The following is a 14,963-nucleotide window of genomic DNA, read 5'->3' as shown; positions in this document are numbered from 1 at the left end:
TCACCACAAGGCAGGTTAATCCTTAGCCAATCACCAGCCAAAAAGCTCAAGCAACCTTTGAAGGCTTGGTCTTGTCAAGAAGCCCTTTAGCCTTAAAGGTTCTCTGGAGTCAAGTGTACCTTCAGCAGCCGCCTTATATACCAGTGCACCTTGGGTTTTGGCTCTGTCTGAAGATGCTCTTGGTCTTTGCTGCTCTGGGATACCCCCAACTTAGGCCAGGAGCATGGGTTTCTGGTGGACCTCTACTTACCAGCTGGTGACATACAATCAATGGCTTGATGTTCAAGAAACCAAGGGGCATAACGGGCAGTTTCACACCAGTGCAGCTGGTGAGCCATCACATGCTCAACTTCACAAGGTTGCACGTGATCTCTCTTTTGTCTATCCAGCAGACCTTGGCTGCTGAGCTGCACATTAAAAGACGCTTTTTTTGGAGAGTCGTAGCTGGGGGCTGGAGCTGTATGAATAAGCTATTCACTAGCACGGAAATGGTGGCTGCCTGACTCGTCTTCATGTCAACATCACAAGACACAGTGAATATGCCTACACAGGCATCCACCTACTTGAGCTTGTACCCAAACCAACATGCAGCAGTATTGCTCTATCACAGTCCGCTTCATTTGCAACACCCAACTGGGCTCTGCTAATAAATATGAATAAGCAGTCCCTAAATTTTTCTACTTGTGGCAATCCTGACCCAGAGAAGCCACAAGCCAAAGGGCTGGTCCCAAACCTGCAATACAGAACACAGATGGAAACACTGTACACGTTGTCAGGATGTACAGACGTAGGGTATCGCTGAGCACACGACTTCATGGATAGCGTTTGCTAGGAAGCAGAACTCAACTGCACGAGGGGTAAAAGTGCTGACCACCAGCACTAGCTCGTGATGGAGAGCAGAGGAGAAGATGGATACAGGAGGGATGAGAGACAGTTGGCACCTACTACTACTTGCATGCAGTGAGAGTTGTTAAACCAGGTAAGCAGAGTCCCAAGGAGCATTTCTAAAGAGTGGGATGATCCAGCTCCCTTCCCAAGGATGGAGCTTGCCAAGCACCTTTTGCATCCCATCAGGAAAGATTTCTATCGCTAAAAAACCCCTAATGCTTTGTAAAAGGGTAGCCTCCAGGAACACAGCACGGCACTCTGGGTGTGGCATGGGGCCTTGCCCAGGGCTATCACCAGGCTATGTAAAATACTGCATTTTACTACATAAAATTCTCCCTTTCCAGATCTACAAGCAGGGAGATGCGCTAAGGCGCAGCCAAGGGAGCTCAGTTCATAGAGCCGTGTCTTTCAATCAGGTTTTGAGTATTCCTGGCTCAAAACCTCTGGAAATTTATAGAGAGCAACCTTAGAAATTCACAGAATTTGTAAATCTCTGCCCCTTACTGTGAGGAAATTATCCTGGGGAAAATTTATCCTTTATAATAAAAGCTGCTAACAGAAAAGTCACAAAAAACCTTCCTTGGCCATCTGACTTTCCTGGAAAAGCCTGTTTTAGGATCACATGAGATGTTTGCTGGACCCATGGAAATGCCATAGCACAAAATAAATCTCTGACTTTGGTTTTCGTGCTTTTGTTTGGTTTGGTACTCAGCTTCACATCCAGGACTATAGCTGAAGCAGAGGAGCAAAGCAGCTCTATGCAACACTCCATATGAGCTCTTATAGCAGGAGACAACTCCTGGTGTTTATCCACACTTCTGTGGTAACATCTCCACCACCCTCAGGAAAAAAATACGAATGGTTTGGAAGCCATTAGACTTTTCCACTCCTGGAACCTCTCGGTTTGTGATTTTCCGAAAGCAGGTTATCTGAGTGGCAGATTAAGGCTGAGATGCCAGTGCTCTGTAGCATAGGCTCATGTAGCACGGACTGCAGCCTGTGGACCTGCCAAGGGACACCAGTTGCTGTGCTTGAAAAAGCCACTAAGATTGGGTTTTTTTTCCTTTAAAACCCACTATTTCACTCTCTCTATATTTTTATTGCCCAATTTACGTGTTTTTGCTTTCTCTAAGATGCTGTCTGCCAGCATTGTTCTGATAATTGAGGACTGAATAATCACCAGATACTGTGGCTGAGGATACAAAATCAAAAGTAATAGCAGGTGCAAGATTTACATAATTGTCTTTGTTGTTTTTTTGGATAATGTTTGCTTTGATCATTTCTATGGATTTATGTAGATCATTTTTAGAGCAAGAGCATCCTAGGGGGACTTTGCTATTAAGGTTAAAAACAAAAAAAAAGGAACCTGTGCAATACAAGTTGCAATGCTACAGGAAAGCTATGGAAACCACAGCTGATATTGAATCAAGCCAGAAAACATCCCCATGGCCAAGAAATACAAATTATTTCTCCATTTTGCATCCATTTCTGCCGTGTTTGCCGAGTTTACCCATCTACAGCATCCTTGGAAATGGGAGAAGCAGTGGTGGAGGGATCAGTGCAGCTAAGGTTAGCAAAGAAAGCCTCTCGCAGCCCTGCTCGCTCCCATTTTTCATTTCCCCCACCATGTTGGGAAAAATTACCATTTCGGAGTCACTGTAACAGGCCTGCCCCACCCGTGCTGCAGGCACCACCTCGGGATGAGGAGGTTGGTCAGAGGAGAGAAGGAACTCAAAATTGCCATCGTAATCATCTTCCTCCGTATCCCCCTCCCCATCAGCAAAAGTACCTCTAGTCAAGAAATCGGAGCGCGTCCGCGCCATGCGGGCTTTCTTTTTATGGGTCGGTCTGGGAACCTGCTTGACCAAATGATAAAACAACAGAAAAATAAAGGTTTTTAAAATAAAAAGGAGATTCTGCTGATGTTTGGCATCAAAGCGTGGCTCAAGTATGGCCTTAAGACATCTCTGAGTGACATTGCCCTGCACAGCACAATATTCTATCTAGTGCAAGAAAAAAGGGCCAGGAAAAACAAAATCCAAGACAGCACAGTGAAAATGGACAATCATGGATGTTACTCAAATAGATGTTAAACCAAATCAAGACAAGACTATGTTGGACAGTGTTTGCCATCAGGACCATGAGATCCTTTTTATACAGAGCTGCTATGAATTAATGTTACAGGGGCTTTTTATTTTTAAGAGAGGGTGTGATGGTTGTCATACTGTCATATCCCCTTTACCTGTGCCTGACAGCCCTTGTGCTTTATAGTTTACTACTTTGAAGCTTTTAAGGGAAAACTGGCAGAATAAGGGGAAGTTTTTCCCCCCTGTTCAATTAGAAGAGAAAATAAGCAAGCCACAACTTACCTCTCCTCTGCCAGACCCTGGCATCTTAAATGGCTTCCTAGCCAGTTCACCCTTGGAAAGGCATTGATGACTTGCTTCCCTGCTGAAACACAACAGAACAGTGATGTTTCATCTTCTCCTCAAAGCCTTCCCACCATGCCAGCCCACCTTGCAGGAGCATACACGTGCACAGCCCAAGCACACAAGACCAAATTGCAAGTCTGAGGCCATGGGCTTTTGGAGTCACTTAGAATTCTTCAGGATTTGAGTTAATACAAAAACAAAAAGATGTGACGTTCTGGCTGCCAACTCTACCCATCACTGTCGTTATGGATGGTAATAATTTCTGGATTCACAAATGTGATTGTTCTGTAGCAGAAAGAAAATTAAATAGAGTATTTTTAAATATTTTTTTTTCCTGTGGCTTGTTCTGTGCATGAACCAGGAAAAGAAGTGGAATGGATTTTTTGGGGAAGACTATTCTCAAATACCCACTTCCAAACCAATTCTTCAGGACCTCCCACAGATTTTCAAACAAACTGGTTCGGAAGGAGAACATCCTCGCTTTGCATCTAACAGCATTAAAAAATACACCCATTTAAAGTTGCTTTTTGCTCAGCGCACTCTTTCTGCCATCACTTCTGAATAAAACCTTCACCATGCCCACACGTGAGAGATGCTGCTGGCCCTACCATGGAGCAAAGAGCTATTTTTTTATTGACTGCTCCTTTTCCCCATCAAGTGTGTCTGGACTTAGTTAAAGAACCTGCACAAATTAAATGGGATTCTCCTCCTGTCGCAACAGCACATAAACAACAAGACTACTACACTCAGAGGAACCTGAAGTTCGCAACAGCATTCGCTGGTAGCTTTTGCCTTGGAAATGGCGCAGCAGGATTTGGTGTGGGAGGTTTATATCCTTTTTGAGCTAAATGGCCAAACCTTCTCCAAAATTAGCAAGGCAGCTTAAGCAACATGACTGGGAGCAAATGTTGTCCCAAGATCTTGCTGCAGTCTCTAGATCCTGTGCTGGCACAGCCCATCATTTAAGCAATGGACAGAGCTAAACAACTGCTAAGCCCGTTACACGTTTAACTATATATGTAAGCAATACACTGCCAAAAGTGTGTTCAATATCCCAAACTCCCTCTGTACACTTGCTGCTTTTTAACATGCAATGGTAACATCATCCAAAAGGCTTCACTTGCTGTGTTGATCCTACAATAAGCAATAAAAATCCTGAAATTTTCTGTCTTACCTATTAATTTCTGATCACCAAAAAATCCTAAGAATTTTTTCTTCATCTTTTACCCTGAGAAATAAATTCCTATTGCTGTTCATCTAGGGTAAATGAAAACAGTGTTGACTCTCTATTAATCCACTTCAGCTGCGAGTGTCTATGATTATCTTCCCTGGCTTACATAACGCCCATCACATGAGAGACTGAGAAATCATGTTTCCAGCTCTTTTGCTTTTTCCTCTGATCTCCGCCTGCTCGTTGCTAGAAGATCAAGAAACCCATCTTTGTTTTGCTAGGTGTTTTGTACAGTCTCCAGAAACAACGTTCTGGACTATTTGTTTAAAACGGTCTCTAGCAGAACAAAAATCTATGGAGAAAGAATATAATCTTTTTACTCACTGGAGGCCAAAGGGATTGTCTTTCGGCATGAAAAACATAGTGCTTGCCCTCGTCTCCTCGGTGGCCTGGTTGGGCATCCGGGCCTGCCGGAGGCGCTCCGTCCTTAAGAAGTGGCTGCCTGGGAGATCCCTGTGGTCCAGAGCCAGTCTGGAATGCCACCGGGGTTCCAGCACTGATACTGATTGACCTTCTCTTCGCTCCATGAACATGCTGACAGGTCTGTCTTTGGGGCCACTGTGGGCTGGAGAGCTTCCCCTGGTCCCAACAGTGAGACCTTTAATGTCCACCAACGAGGTTGGAGTCACACCTGTGGTGGGACCATGCTCCCCTCTGCTCTGGGGGTGCAGGATGAGGACTGACTGAGGCCGGCTGTCTGTTTTTTTGGTTGATTTGAGGGAGGGGTCCTTCATTCTGGTCTGCTCGGCCCTCTGCAAAGCCTCCACCCTCCCTTGCTGCTCGAAGGCTTTGCGCTGCCTCTCCAGAATTTCCTTCTGCTGACGGATCTGCTCCATCATCTCTCTCTCATTTTGCATCTGAAGCTGCTTTTGCCGTTCCTCCTTCTCTACATTGAGCTTTTCCAGTCTCTCGATGACAGAGTCTGGAGAATGGGACTGTGTCGCAGTCACTGTCCCATGTTCCTCTCTCTTGGTAGAGGTTGTCTCCTCTTCCTCCCCTCCCAAAGCTCTGCCTTGGTCTGGCTCAGAGTCCTTCCTGACCTCAGAGAACATAACTGTCCTCTCCTCTCTTTCCATTGCTTTGTTTCTCAGGTTATTCTCCACCAGCTTCACCTTCATGTTGTTTTGTGATGGAATGTAGAAAGTAGGTAGGTTGCTGGAAAGGAAGGTTTCTCTCAGATGAGCCTTGTGTGTAACACTCTGGAGGTCACAGACCATGTGCTCTTTGACGGTATGGTTATCAGGTAGCTCCAAGTCTGAAGGTATCCTTCTGCAACTGGGTAAGTTGCTGTTCACATCTGCTGCACAGAAAGACTTCTCCTGCAGATGAGCCTGGGGGCTGCTAGGCAAAGAGTCAGTGGAAAATGACTGCGCATCTTGCTCATCCAAAACTAAGGAAACGCGTTTATTACTTGGGGTATCTTCACAGCTTAACATCTCAAAGCTCCCTTGAGAACTTTCACTCTCCGGGGTTCCCTGAGGGGAATGAAGTGCCTCAGATACAAGCTCAGTGGACCACCGCCGCTCTTCTGAAGGTGACATCCCACCAGCGGACCGGACCTTAAGCAGCTCCAAGCTAAATTTTGCCTGTTCCAGTTCACGCATCCTCCGGCTTTCTCTTTTTGCACGAACCACTTTTTTCTGGTTGAGATCCTCCACCGACGTGGGTCGCTCTCTAACAACCTCCTCTTCGGTGTCCATCCCGCTCTGGCTACTGGTTCTCTCATGCCTTTTGTACAATAAATTTGCAGAAGTATCCAGCGGGTCCACATGATTCACCTGATTATTCTCCATCAGCAATATATGTTCCTCTATAGCTCTCACTCGCTTTTCAAATGAGCTGTCCTCCCACCTAGATGGGTCGGAGCCCTTAATTTCCAAAGCATCATCTGCCTCTAGTACATCCTCTTCTGTAACTGACAGGCCGTTCTCCAGCTGCATCTCTTTTAATCGCTGCCCTTTCAAAGCTCTAAACCTGCAAGAAAGCAGAAAAACGGTACATAGTACCCCTGTGCCCACTCACGTCCATTCAAGGCACTGCACTGGTGGCATTTCACCACCACCACCATCATCACCTTACTACCACCACCATCTCAAGCAACCCTCCTTGCATGTCCAGTGCAAGACAATGCAAGCACACGTTTAGTTTTCAGTCTTCTCTTATGCCACCTCTCTTACTCAAGGACTGCCCCAATGCACCTGACGCCTCCTCTTGCACTGTTGGCAGCAGCTCCAGCATCCGTCCCTGGTCTGGCTCGTTTGCAAGCTGACGGAGCCAGAAAAGCTTAACCCATCGTACCCCTTTGGCTTCTCCATCTTCACTATCCTGCCTGGGCTGCCTCTCATACAGCTAGCAGGGAGTCACACCCTGTGCCAAGAGCTCTTTGCAGCTCCCAAATCTTCCACCCTTTGTCAAGGTGCTCCACACATTGCAGGGAGTGCCTCCAGAGAACGAACCAAGACCTGTCCTGTGGCCAGCAAGCCAAGGCATGGCTGGAAACCCTCTCCCCTTTGCAGCGGCTGGCTCCAGTATCTCCTGTCCCTGTGAGAGAGCACGGCAACCACGTCGGTGAAGCAATCTGAGTTAAAAATAGGCTACTTAAACTTGTGCTGCTGCCAAAGGGGAAAAAAACCTCCAGCTCTCAAGTATTTATGGCCCCAGCTTTCCACTGCTTACATGCTCCAACCTGAAATAGGCTCTGCTTATTCTAAGAGTAGGACCTGCAGCTAAATAAACTCCTTTGTTAGAAAGTGTGGACAAGTGAAGAATCAGGGCAGGTCGGGAGAAGGTCAGGGATCGTATGAAGGGACATCATCTTCTGTAAGTCACCATAGTCCGAGCAGTGCCAGAATTCACATCAACCACATCCCTTAACACTTTCTTTTTTAACCGAGGCTAACAGCATTACCTTTGTCGTGCTAAATATCCTCTGCACGCCGCTTGTAGGCAGATGACTCTGCTTCTGCTGGCTGTGTAGGACTGTTTTGCATGGTGTCCTCGCCAGGCTGCCTGGATGCTGGTGGCTGCGTCATGCCGCCGCTTGGCATACTCCCGCCAGCAGCTCTGGATTAGGTGCGCTGCAAACTGCATCTGCAGGAACCTCCGCCTCTCCACAAAGCCACGCCAGTGGGTCTGGAGAACAATGGCAGCTTTGCCAAGGACAAAAGGGTCTGGGGATGGTTTGCCTTGCTTTCGGCTCCGGTAACTACGCCAAAATCTCTGCAAACACAGCAGGCAGTTCCTTGTAACAGGTGCTGCATGGGGATGGGAGAGCACCTGCCTTCATGCAACCTTTCCAGCTCTGTCTCCCCCATTCCCAACTTATTATGGCACTAAGAGTCAAATCCTGATTGTAAGCTCCTACCTCAGAGAGGGGATGTGATTTTACCCATCAGCTGTACCTGCGGGATTCGTGGATTGTAATTTGCAACAAAATCAGGCACTATTACCTACCTGTATGATCACTGCAGCTTGCCTTAAGCTCAGGAACTGCCTCCTGCAGAGCATGCTGCGGAACCAGCGCTGCAGCAGCGTGATCCGGCGCAGCACCTCCTGATGGAGCAGGTCCTGCAGAAGCTGCCGCTCTCGCTCCTTCACAAAAACCTGTCCAAAAAAAACCCCAAAACACTAGCATAGAAAGCTCCTGCCACCACAAGACAAATTATTTAATCCTCCTGATTTCTGTGTCCTGGATGCCTAGAAGAAAGTTCAGTAGCTGATTTTAGTTAAGCCACCTCTAACAGGTTTCTGCAGTTTAATCTACAGCCTGCGACTGCCCAAGATCTGAGTTATGGAGCCCCTGCTTTCCCTTCAGGGAAGGCAAAATGATAGCTATTATATCAAGCTGGGTCTACGCACAGACATAGTTTTTTGAAGGCTGCCTCGTTACAACCAGACCTGTAACTTGATTAACACAAAACAGCGTTCCTTACCATTTTGTGTTAACAATATTCAAAGCTTCATTAAGCCATTTGCTTCTGGCAAACATAAGAAAAATAGTTTCATTAATTAAGAACTTGCATAAAGATGTTAATTTATCATTAAAGAAATGCAGGCAAATGTTATACCTGTATCTTAAATGTAAGTCTGAGCTAAGGATAAGCATTTACCATTGTTCTTCCAACTTGGTAATTGTCTGGATCGAGTTTTATTTTCTGGAAGAAATCACGGATATTGTGCTTAGACGGGCTGATTCCTTGTGGCAGAAGGACATGGAAATGGTTTACGAAATCCTGAGAAGGAAAAATAAGAAACACCAAGATTGGGTTAGATGGGTCCTTCTGTGTCCCTTTCTTCCACAAATAATGGATTTGCTCCACTGGACACATGAAATGGGATCTATTGAGTGAGCAGAAGGACAGAGCATTTAAAGGACTGGGAAACGCCAAGTTTCATCTACCATTTGTGATTTGACAGGAAACATATCAAAGCAAGGGCCTAGCAATGTTCAAACATCTTTCAGTGTGGGAGAAGAGGTTCTGCAGAACCCATGGGGTCATCTTGAGCAAAAAATGCTCCAAATCCTCAGCCAGGACCATTATGGAAGGGGGTCACCAGCGTCTGCAAAGCATCTCTGAGATGCTCCATCAGTTACTGCTGTGAGGACTCAAAAAGTAGAGAAGATACAAGAGGAGAGATCCTCCCAAGTAAGGTTGGGATCCATGCTCACAGCAGAAAAAAAAAGGAGAGTTTTCCTTTTCTAAACAGCTGCTGCTCAGGACATGACATCTGGACCAAAGCAACTGCCAGCAGAAACAAATTGGCACCAATAAAGCATGAAAGGACTGACGTGTGCAAAACCTGGCAAACACACGGTAAAGAAGAAAACAGGAAAAGTTGGATAACTCTTGAGTGGTTTAGAGGATGCCAATCACCATCCTGATAGGACACAGCCAGCACTGACATGACGGGGCGAATACCGTTCCCAGGTGATTTCAAAACATGTGCAGAAGAGCGTGTGCAGATTGGATACCTTTTGTTGCAAGAAGGAAGTCCATGTTACAAAAAAAATACTGTTTTTGTTCAAAAACCATGACGTTATCTGCAGAGGGACTCATAGCCTTCACCTAGGTCTAGATCAACTTGCTAGAAATCAGCAGCACAGCAGAGGACCGCTCCATGCCAGACATCAGCTCATTACATCCACTGCCTTGCATGAGCTATAAATTCATTACCTTGTTAAAAAAATGAGCTAACAACATTCAGACAACTCTGATAATAATGCTAAAGGTGGGGAAAGACTGAAAACATTTTCCCCAACCTGGAAGGAGTATTTGCAGCTGTATCCCGACTGGCGAATGCGAACTGTCTCTAGCATCCCCGTGTATCGCAGCTGCCTGAGCACCAGGCTGTCGTTGAACCTCAGGGGCAGCTGGAAGGGGAAAAACAGACCAACGATGAGCAAATATTTCCCTTAACTGAAGCTTTTAAGCACATGGATGGGTAAATGGATTCAGCAGATGTAGCACATCTGCATGACACACATGTTGGCAACAATGCTAGGGGAGGGAGGGAACACAGGTTCACAGTAACCATACTAATCCCAGCAAGGTTGAATCCTGTTTGCTTCCAAGCAGCCCTCAGATTGAGACTTTCAAAGAGCTAACTAGATATATAAGGCTATAAAGAAGGTTTTTTGGAGCCCCCAAACTGAATAAGACCCCCCAAGAGCACAGCTAATAGGTAAGACTGTGAGCAACTAAACAATCTCCTAGGCATAAAGCTTTATCTTGAAATGTCTAGGTAAAACTCCAGAGGATTAATCCACAAGAAAGCATCACTACTTCAGCCTTCATTTTAAACCAAGAGTCCTTAGCCCATGAGACAAATCAATCCTTAAAGCTAAATTTAAAAAAAATATAATGCATCACTGAGTCAGTCTGACTAATGTGGCTTATTCTAAAAGTATCTGCTTTTACCTAAAGACACTTTATTTTAAGAAGCGATAGTGCTCAGTAACAGTACAAGTAAGTTCACAGCTCTGTAAATCTCTATTACGGGTGACAGGAGCTTCAAAGGAGTCAAATTCATTTATGAACACCAATATATTTTTCTATGTTTCTACAATTACAAGAAAAGCCAGTGCAGTTTCTCAAGGGCAACACCCAAGTGATAACATCCAAGTTTCCCATTGCTCATATACAAACATCATCTAAATCCAGCTTAATTTGGGGCTTCCTTTTCTTTTACCTCCCCTGTAAAAATTTCCAAAATATTTACATTACAAGCTTTAGTAGCATAATTTTCATGGGATGGGATTTACCTTTTCGGCATTGGATCGTATGCACTTGACAAAATACGGTTCTGCTTGGCCAAGGGTCTCCATCAGCTTGTTGAGTGATGCCTGCAACAGAAAAGACATCTTCAGTTGGGAAATGGAGAAGAGACCACGATGGATAATGAAAATTTTCATCTGTCCAAAGTGACTCAACTCAGCATTTATTCCTGATTTTTAATTGTCAAAACTTTATCGCTGGCCTAGAAAAAGAATTTTTTTAATGACAGTTTTGCAAAGGGAAGATCTGGCAGCTTTCTCTAATCACTGTTTTCCATTGTTTGCCTGTCCCCTTCTTCTTGAGCAAACTCTCATTCTGCCAAATAACTTAATTTCTAATGATTTTTAAAGCCTGTGAACCTTAAACACCTAATAGGCTGGTTTTAGAGGAGAATAAGCTTCAACGCTGGCATATTCCTGGCCATATTCCACTGCTGAAATACACAGTTGAGATAACTGAGAATTGAAGGTTTTCTAGGTTCCCATTTTATATTTGCCTTTATTTCTACATCATTATTAAAAGTCCAGCCCATAAAAATGAATTTATATTGGCATCATTGCTATGCACAACTGATCCAGCGGGATATCACATCAAGTTATGCCTCCACCTCGCAAATCTTTGACTCTTTTGCGACGAAGCACAAGCTCTTTGAATAAAACTGTACTGAAAATGAAAGCATGCTGAGTCAGTCTGCAGCTGGCCGGGCTCCTCGACTGCATTTTTTTTGCTGTGGCCTATAAATATTTTCAATATCTTTAATTGCTGAGCACATTACTGACATGGTATTAGTAACATGCTCCAGAGCTGATTACTCCTGATTTTAACAGCATTTAAAACTCAGTTGTGTAAAAGATATTCTGTTGCATATTTACTATAAGCAGGGTTATAAATTTTTGAATATATGTGTTAATAAAACTGTGATATTAGAAAGAAGCATTTGCCTACAGATCTGCTTGCAGGAAGCCCTTTCTTCTCCTTCTGATCATTTTAAAGACATCTTTATGGGAAGCCTTTCATGTTTAGAAAAATTTATCTACATCCAGGATCTGGGGAAGAGTAAGGGATGCACCCCATGCATGTGTGATGCAGCTGCATTATGCGTACATTAACTCATGCAGATGTCCCTGTTCTTCCCATCTCAGGGAGCAGTAGGAATGCCATGACGTGGCAGACCCCCACTGGCACACTCCTGCTTTTCTTAAAAGTGGACTGAAATCACTCTTTTTTAAAAAAAATATAGAAGCCTACTAGGAGATGTCAGTCAGGAATGATACTGCAGCATCATGCTGTGCCCCACACCAGGCTGGTGGGAGAGAAAGCGGGGGACATATGGGATGCAACCCCTTGGCCAAAAAGCCCTGCTGAAAGCCTGGCAAGCAAAGCACTCCCAACACTGCAAATTGTGGAAATTGGATCGTACTGTGACCGCCGACCCCATAGGAGGGGGTATTTCCATTTCATCAGCAGCCAGTGACATCCTGCACACGGCAGACAGTTCTGGCAGCCTCTGCCATCTGGCGCAAGCTCTCAGCATTGGGAATCCGTAAAGGACATGCAAGGTCCCTGGATTAACCCTGTACCCTGCTCCTTTGTCCCTCTGCCTGCAAAACTGTCCAACCACCCACTCTTTCACCACCTGTATTTAGTCTTTCAGGGCATGATGCATCATTTCATCATCACCCTGTGCTAGACAGGGCAACATCCTTTTCTCTAGGGTACCACCTGCATGCAGGATAAAAGGGGAGGCTATAAATCATCATGCTGCAGTTTAGGTACCAGCAGCCTAGTTTAACTGTGAAAGCCATTTCTGCTCTTACAGCATCCTCTAACACAGCTATTTCACCTACAGATTACCATAAGTATAGCCATGGTTAAAATCAATAGGAGACGGAGCAGCTACAAGCCCGGTGTTCAGGCATTAGCCAAAAGACAGCATTTATCAGCAAACCCCCCCCAAAACCCCATGATATGAAACATTTGCATTTCCTGTCTGTGACCCAATTTCATGCACCGCAATTTTATTAGCCTGCTTTTGATAAAAAGTGATCTTGCAGGCTTGCATCAGACTGCTGTCTCAAAAAGATGCTTCTCTCTTATGAGCGCGAAATGAAATTAGGGCTGGAGCGCCCAGTGTTTGCCTAAAAGGAGGAGCAGGCGGTCATACCAGAGCTGCCTCCGACTTAAATATGCTTTTATTCATTTAAGTAAGAAAAGGATGTGTTGTAGGCACAGCTCCTACGTTGTCAAATCACTGCTGGTGAATGTCAAAAAGCATAAGGAAAAGGGTACTTGACTGATCTGCTTTGCTGCACAGGGGTAGGAGGGAAATCTTCAGAGTGTTTAGTGGTCTTTTATTTGTATGAGCTGTAAAAATATATATAAAAACCTCAGTCACACACCCTGAGGCTTTTCAGGATTTTATTTGAAGGATGAATAGGTTTCAGGAAGGCATTTCACTCCAAGACATCCCTGTTTCAACCCAGCCATGGTATTGTATGAACTAAACGCTGCAGAAGTGTATTTTAATCAACATACCATTAGACTAGACTAAGCTTAATATATATATATCTACACACACACAGATGTGCATTCTGCAAATTAAATATACACAGATTTATATAGATATGTGTGTGTATTTAATTACTTAATCCTACCCAGATCTATGCATGGAGACTTTCTAAAAATGACCCACATCTCCAAAAAACCCACCAAAGTTTTAAGTCAAAACCAAGCCAGACTTGCTTAGAAACTGTTTTTTTTTACTGAAAAGCTGCTTTCTAATATTACCACCTGCTTCTGCCTGTGCATTGTAGCAGTTTCCAAGCCCTAGTGTGCATATTGGAGGATTATTTTTGCTGCAGCTATCCTAGGCACGGCTGACTGGCACACAGCACCAACAACACAAATGCTGTATCTATCCCTCCCCTCTGAACTCCTCTGCCTACATGGAGATAACGCAGCAATATTTTGACCTTTCCACCCCTATTAAAATTCACATTCTGGCTGGCTTGAAAACAGGCTGAATTTCAGATGCTGAAATGCAAGTAAAAAGACTGTAAAAATGTCATTTGGGGGTTTTGCAGTTTCTGGATTTGGCAAAGAAAGTGCCGTGATGCGATGGCTCAGAAAGTGAGGTACCAGAGGACAGGAATGCACCAACATCTCTGCTCTGCAGCTCACCCTTATATCCCATCTTGCTCCACTGCATCATCCTCCATGATATTCACCATCACTCTTGTTTCTCTCCATTTACACCATTTAGATACATGCAAGGTGTCTCCCAGCTTACCCAAGCCATCTCCTTGGCTGAATTCATATCCTCAATGGTGGTGAGGATGGGACAGGACTGTACCCACAAGTGTCCTCCTAGGCACCCTAGGGACCCGGAGCAGGTATCTGCTTTTAATTTACCTCTCTCTATCAAAGGCAAAGGATTACCTGGAACTGGGCACTGATGCTGGGTGGTTTTTTCTTCTTATGGAGATGGAGGAGAGATTTGGTAATTCGGTCATGCAGCGTCAGGTTGGTTAGGTGTTTGAGGGACTTCACATCCAGCATGTGCTGTAAAAAAAGAGAGACTCCATTTGTTCTTGATAAACACAATAACTAGACATTATCATCATGCTATCTGCTATATCCCTCTTTATACCCTCTGCAGGGCTTCCTTAGGTGACAACCCTTATTTAATCTCAATGGGAAACATCAAGGGATAGCTTGAAATATGGCTCTACTCTATTTGGCCAGAGCCAGGTCCCCCAGACCACGTTCCTCTGAGGACTTGCCAAGGGCGTCTTTGACCATGGGAAATTTGGCTCTCCTACCCACTGAGGAAGGAAACTGAGTATTAGACAAGCCTGTTGTCTACGAGGTACCAGTCCTCTTGTATAACCAACCCACTGACTTTAGAGATTTAATTACCATATTTCACCAGCATGTACATACTTCTTCCCAGGAGGAAGAAAATAGGAGCTAGAGTAGGTCCAAGAAAGGAGGATGTAAGCACTCATACAGTCCCCTCCCAGGGCTGAAATCCTTTGGTTTTATAGAAATTAAAGAGCCCTGAACAGAGCTGAGTTGACCAAGGTCTTGATGTAGACACAAGCGGTCTTCCTCACACCCATCAGCATCTCAACATTG

The 14,963-nt window shown here is 44.8% G+C and overlaps 1 protein-coding gene across 8 annotated transcripts in view; it reads right to left on the bottom strand.

The window, feature by feature from the left end:
• MYO9A (myosin IXA) overlaps positions 1-14,963 on the bottom strand; it is a 193,473-nt gene that overhangs the window by 20,927 nt on the left and 157,583 nt on the right. For 4 of the 8 annotated variants that reach the window (XM_064456908.1, XM_064456913.1, XM_064456912.1 and 1 more), the window contains 9 exons: positions 14,265-14,387; positions 10,814-10,894; positions 9,812-9,922; positions 8,661-8,783; positions 8,005-8,154; positions 7,460-7,770; positions 4,876-6,525; positions 3,258-3,339; positions 2,532-2,747 (listed from right to left, as the gene is read on the bottom strand). In XM_064456908.1, the coding sequence (XP_064312978.1) occupies positions 2,532-2,747; positions 3,258-3,339; positions 4,876-6,525; positions 7,460-7,770; positions 8,005-8,154; positions 8,661-8,783; positions 9,812-9,922; positions 10,814-10,894; positions 14,265-14,387 (2,847 nt within the window). The remainder of the gene's footprint in view (positions 1-2,531; positions 2,748-3,257; positions 3,340-4,875; positions 6,526-7,459; positions 7,771-8,004; positions 8,155-8,660; positions 8,784-9,811; positions 9,923-10,813; positions 10,895-14,264; positions 14,388-14,963) is intronic. The other 4 variants (XM_064456909.1, XM_064456910.1, XM_064456914.1 and 1 more) reach the window with 4 other exon arrangements.

The sequence above is a fragment of the Phalacrocorax carbo genome, chromosome 7 (assembly GCF_963921805.1).
Source record: "Phalacrocorax carbo chromosome 7, bPhaCar2.1, whole genome shotgun sequence".
In the NCBI taxonomy this organism is placed as follows: domain Eukaryota; kingdom Metazoa; phylum Chordata; class Aves; order Suliformes; family Phalacrocoracidae; genus Phalacrocorax; species Phalacrocorax carbo.
The sequence above is the reverse complement of the archived record's forward strand: the minus strand, read 5'-3'. Positions and strand labels throughout refer to the sequence as shown.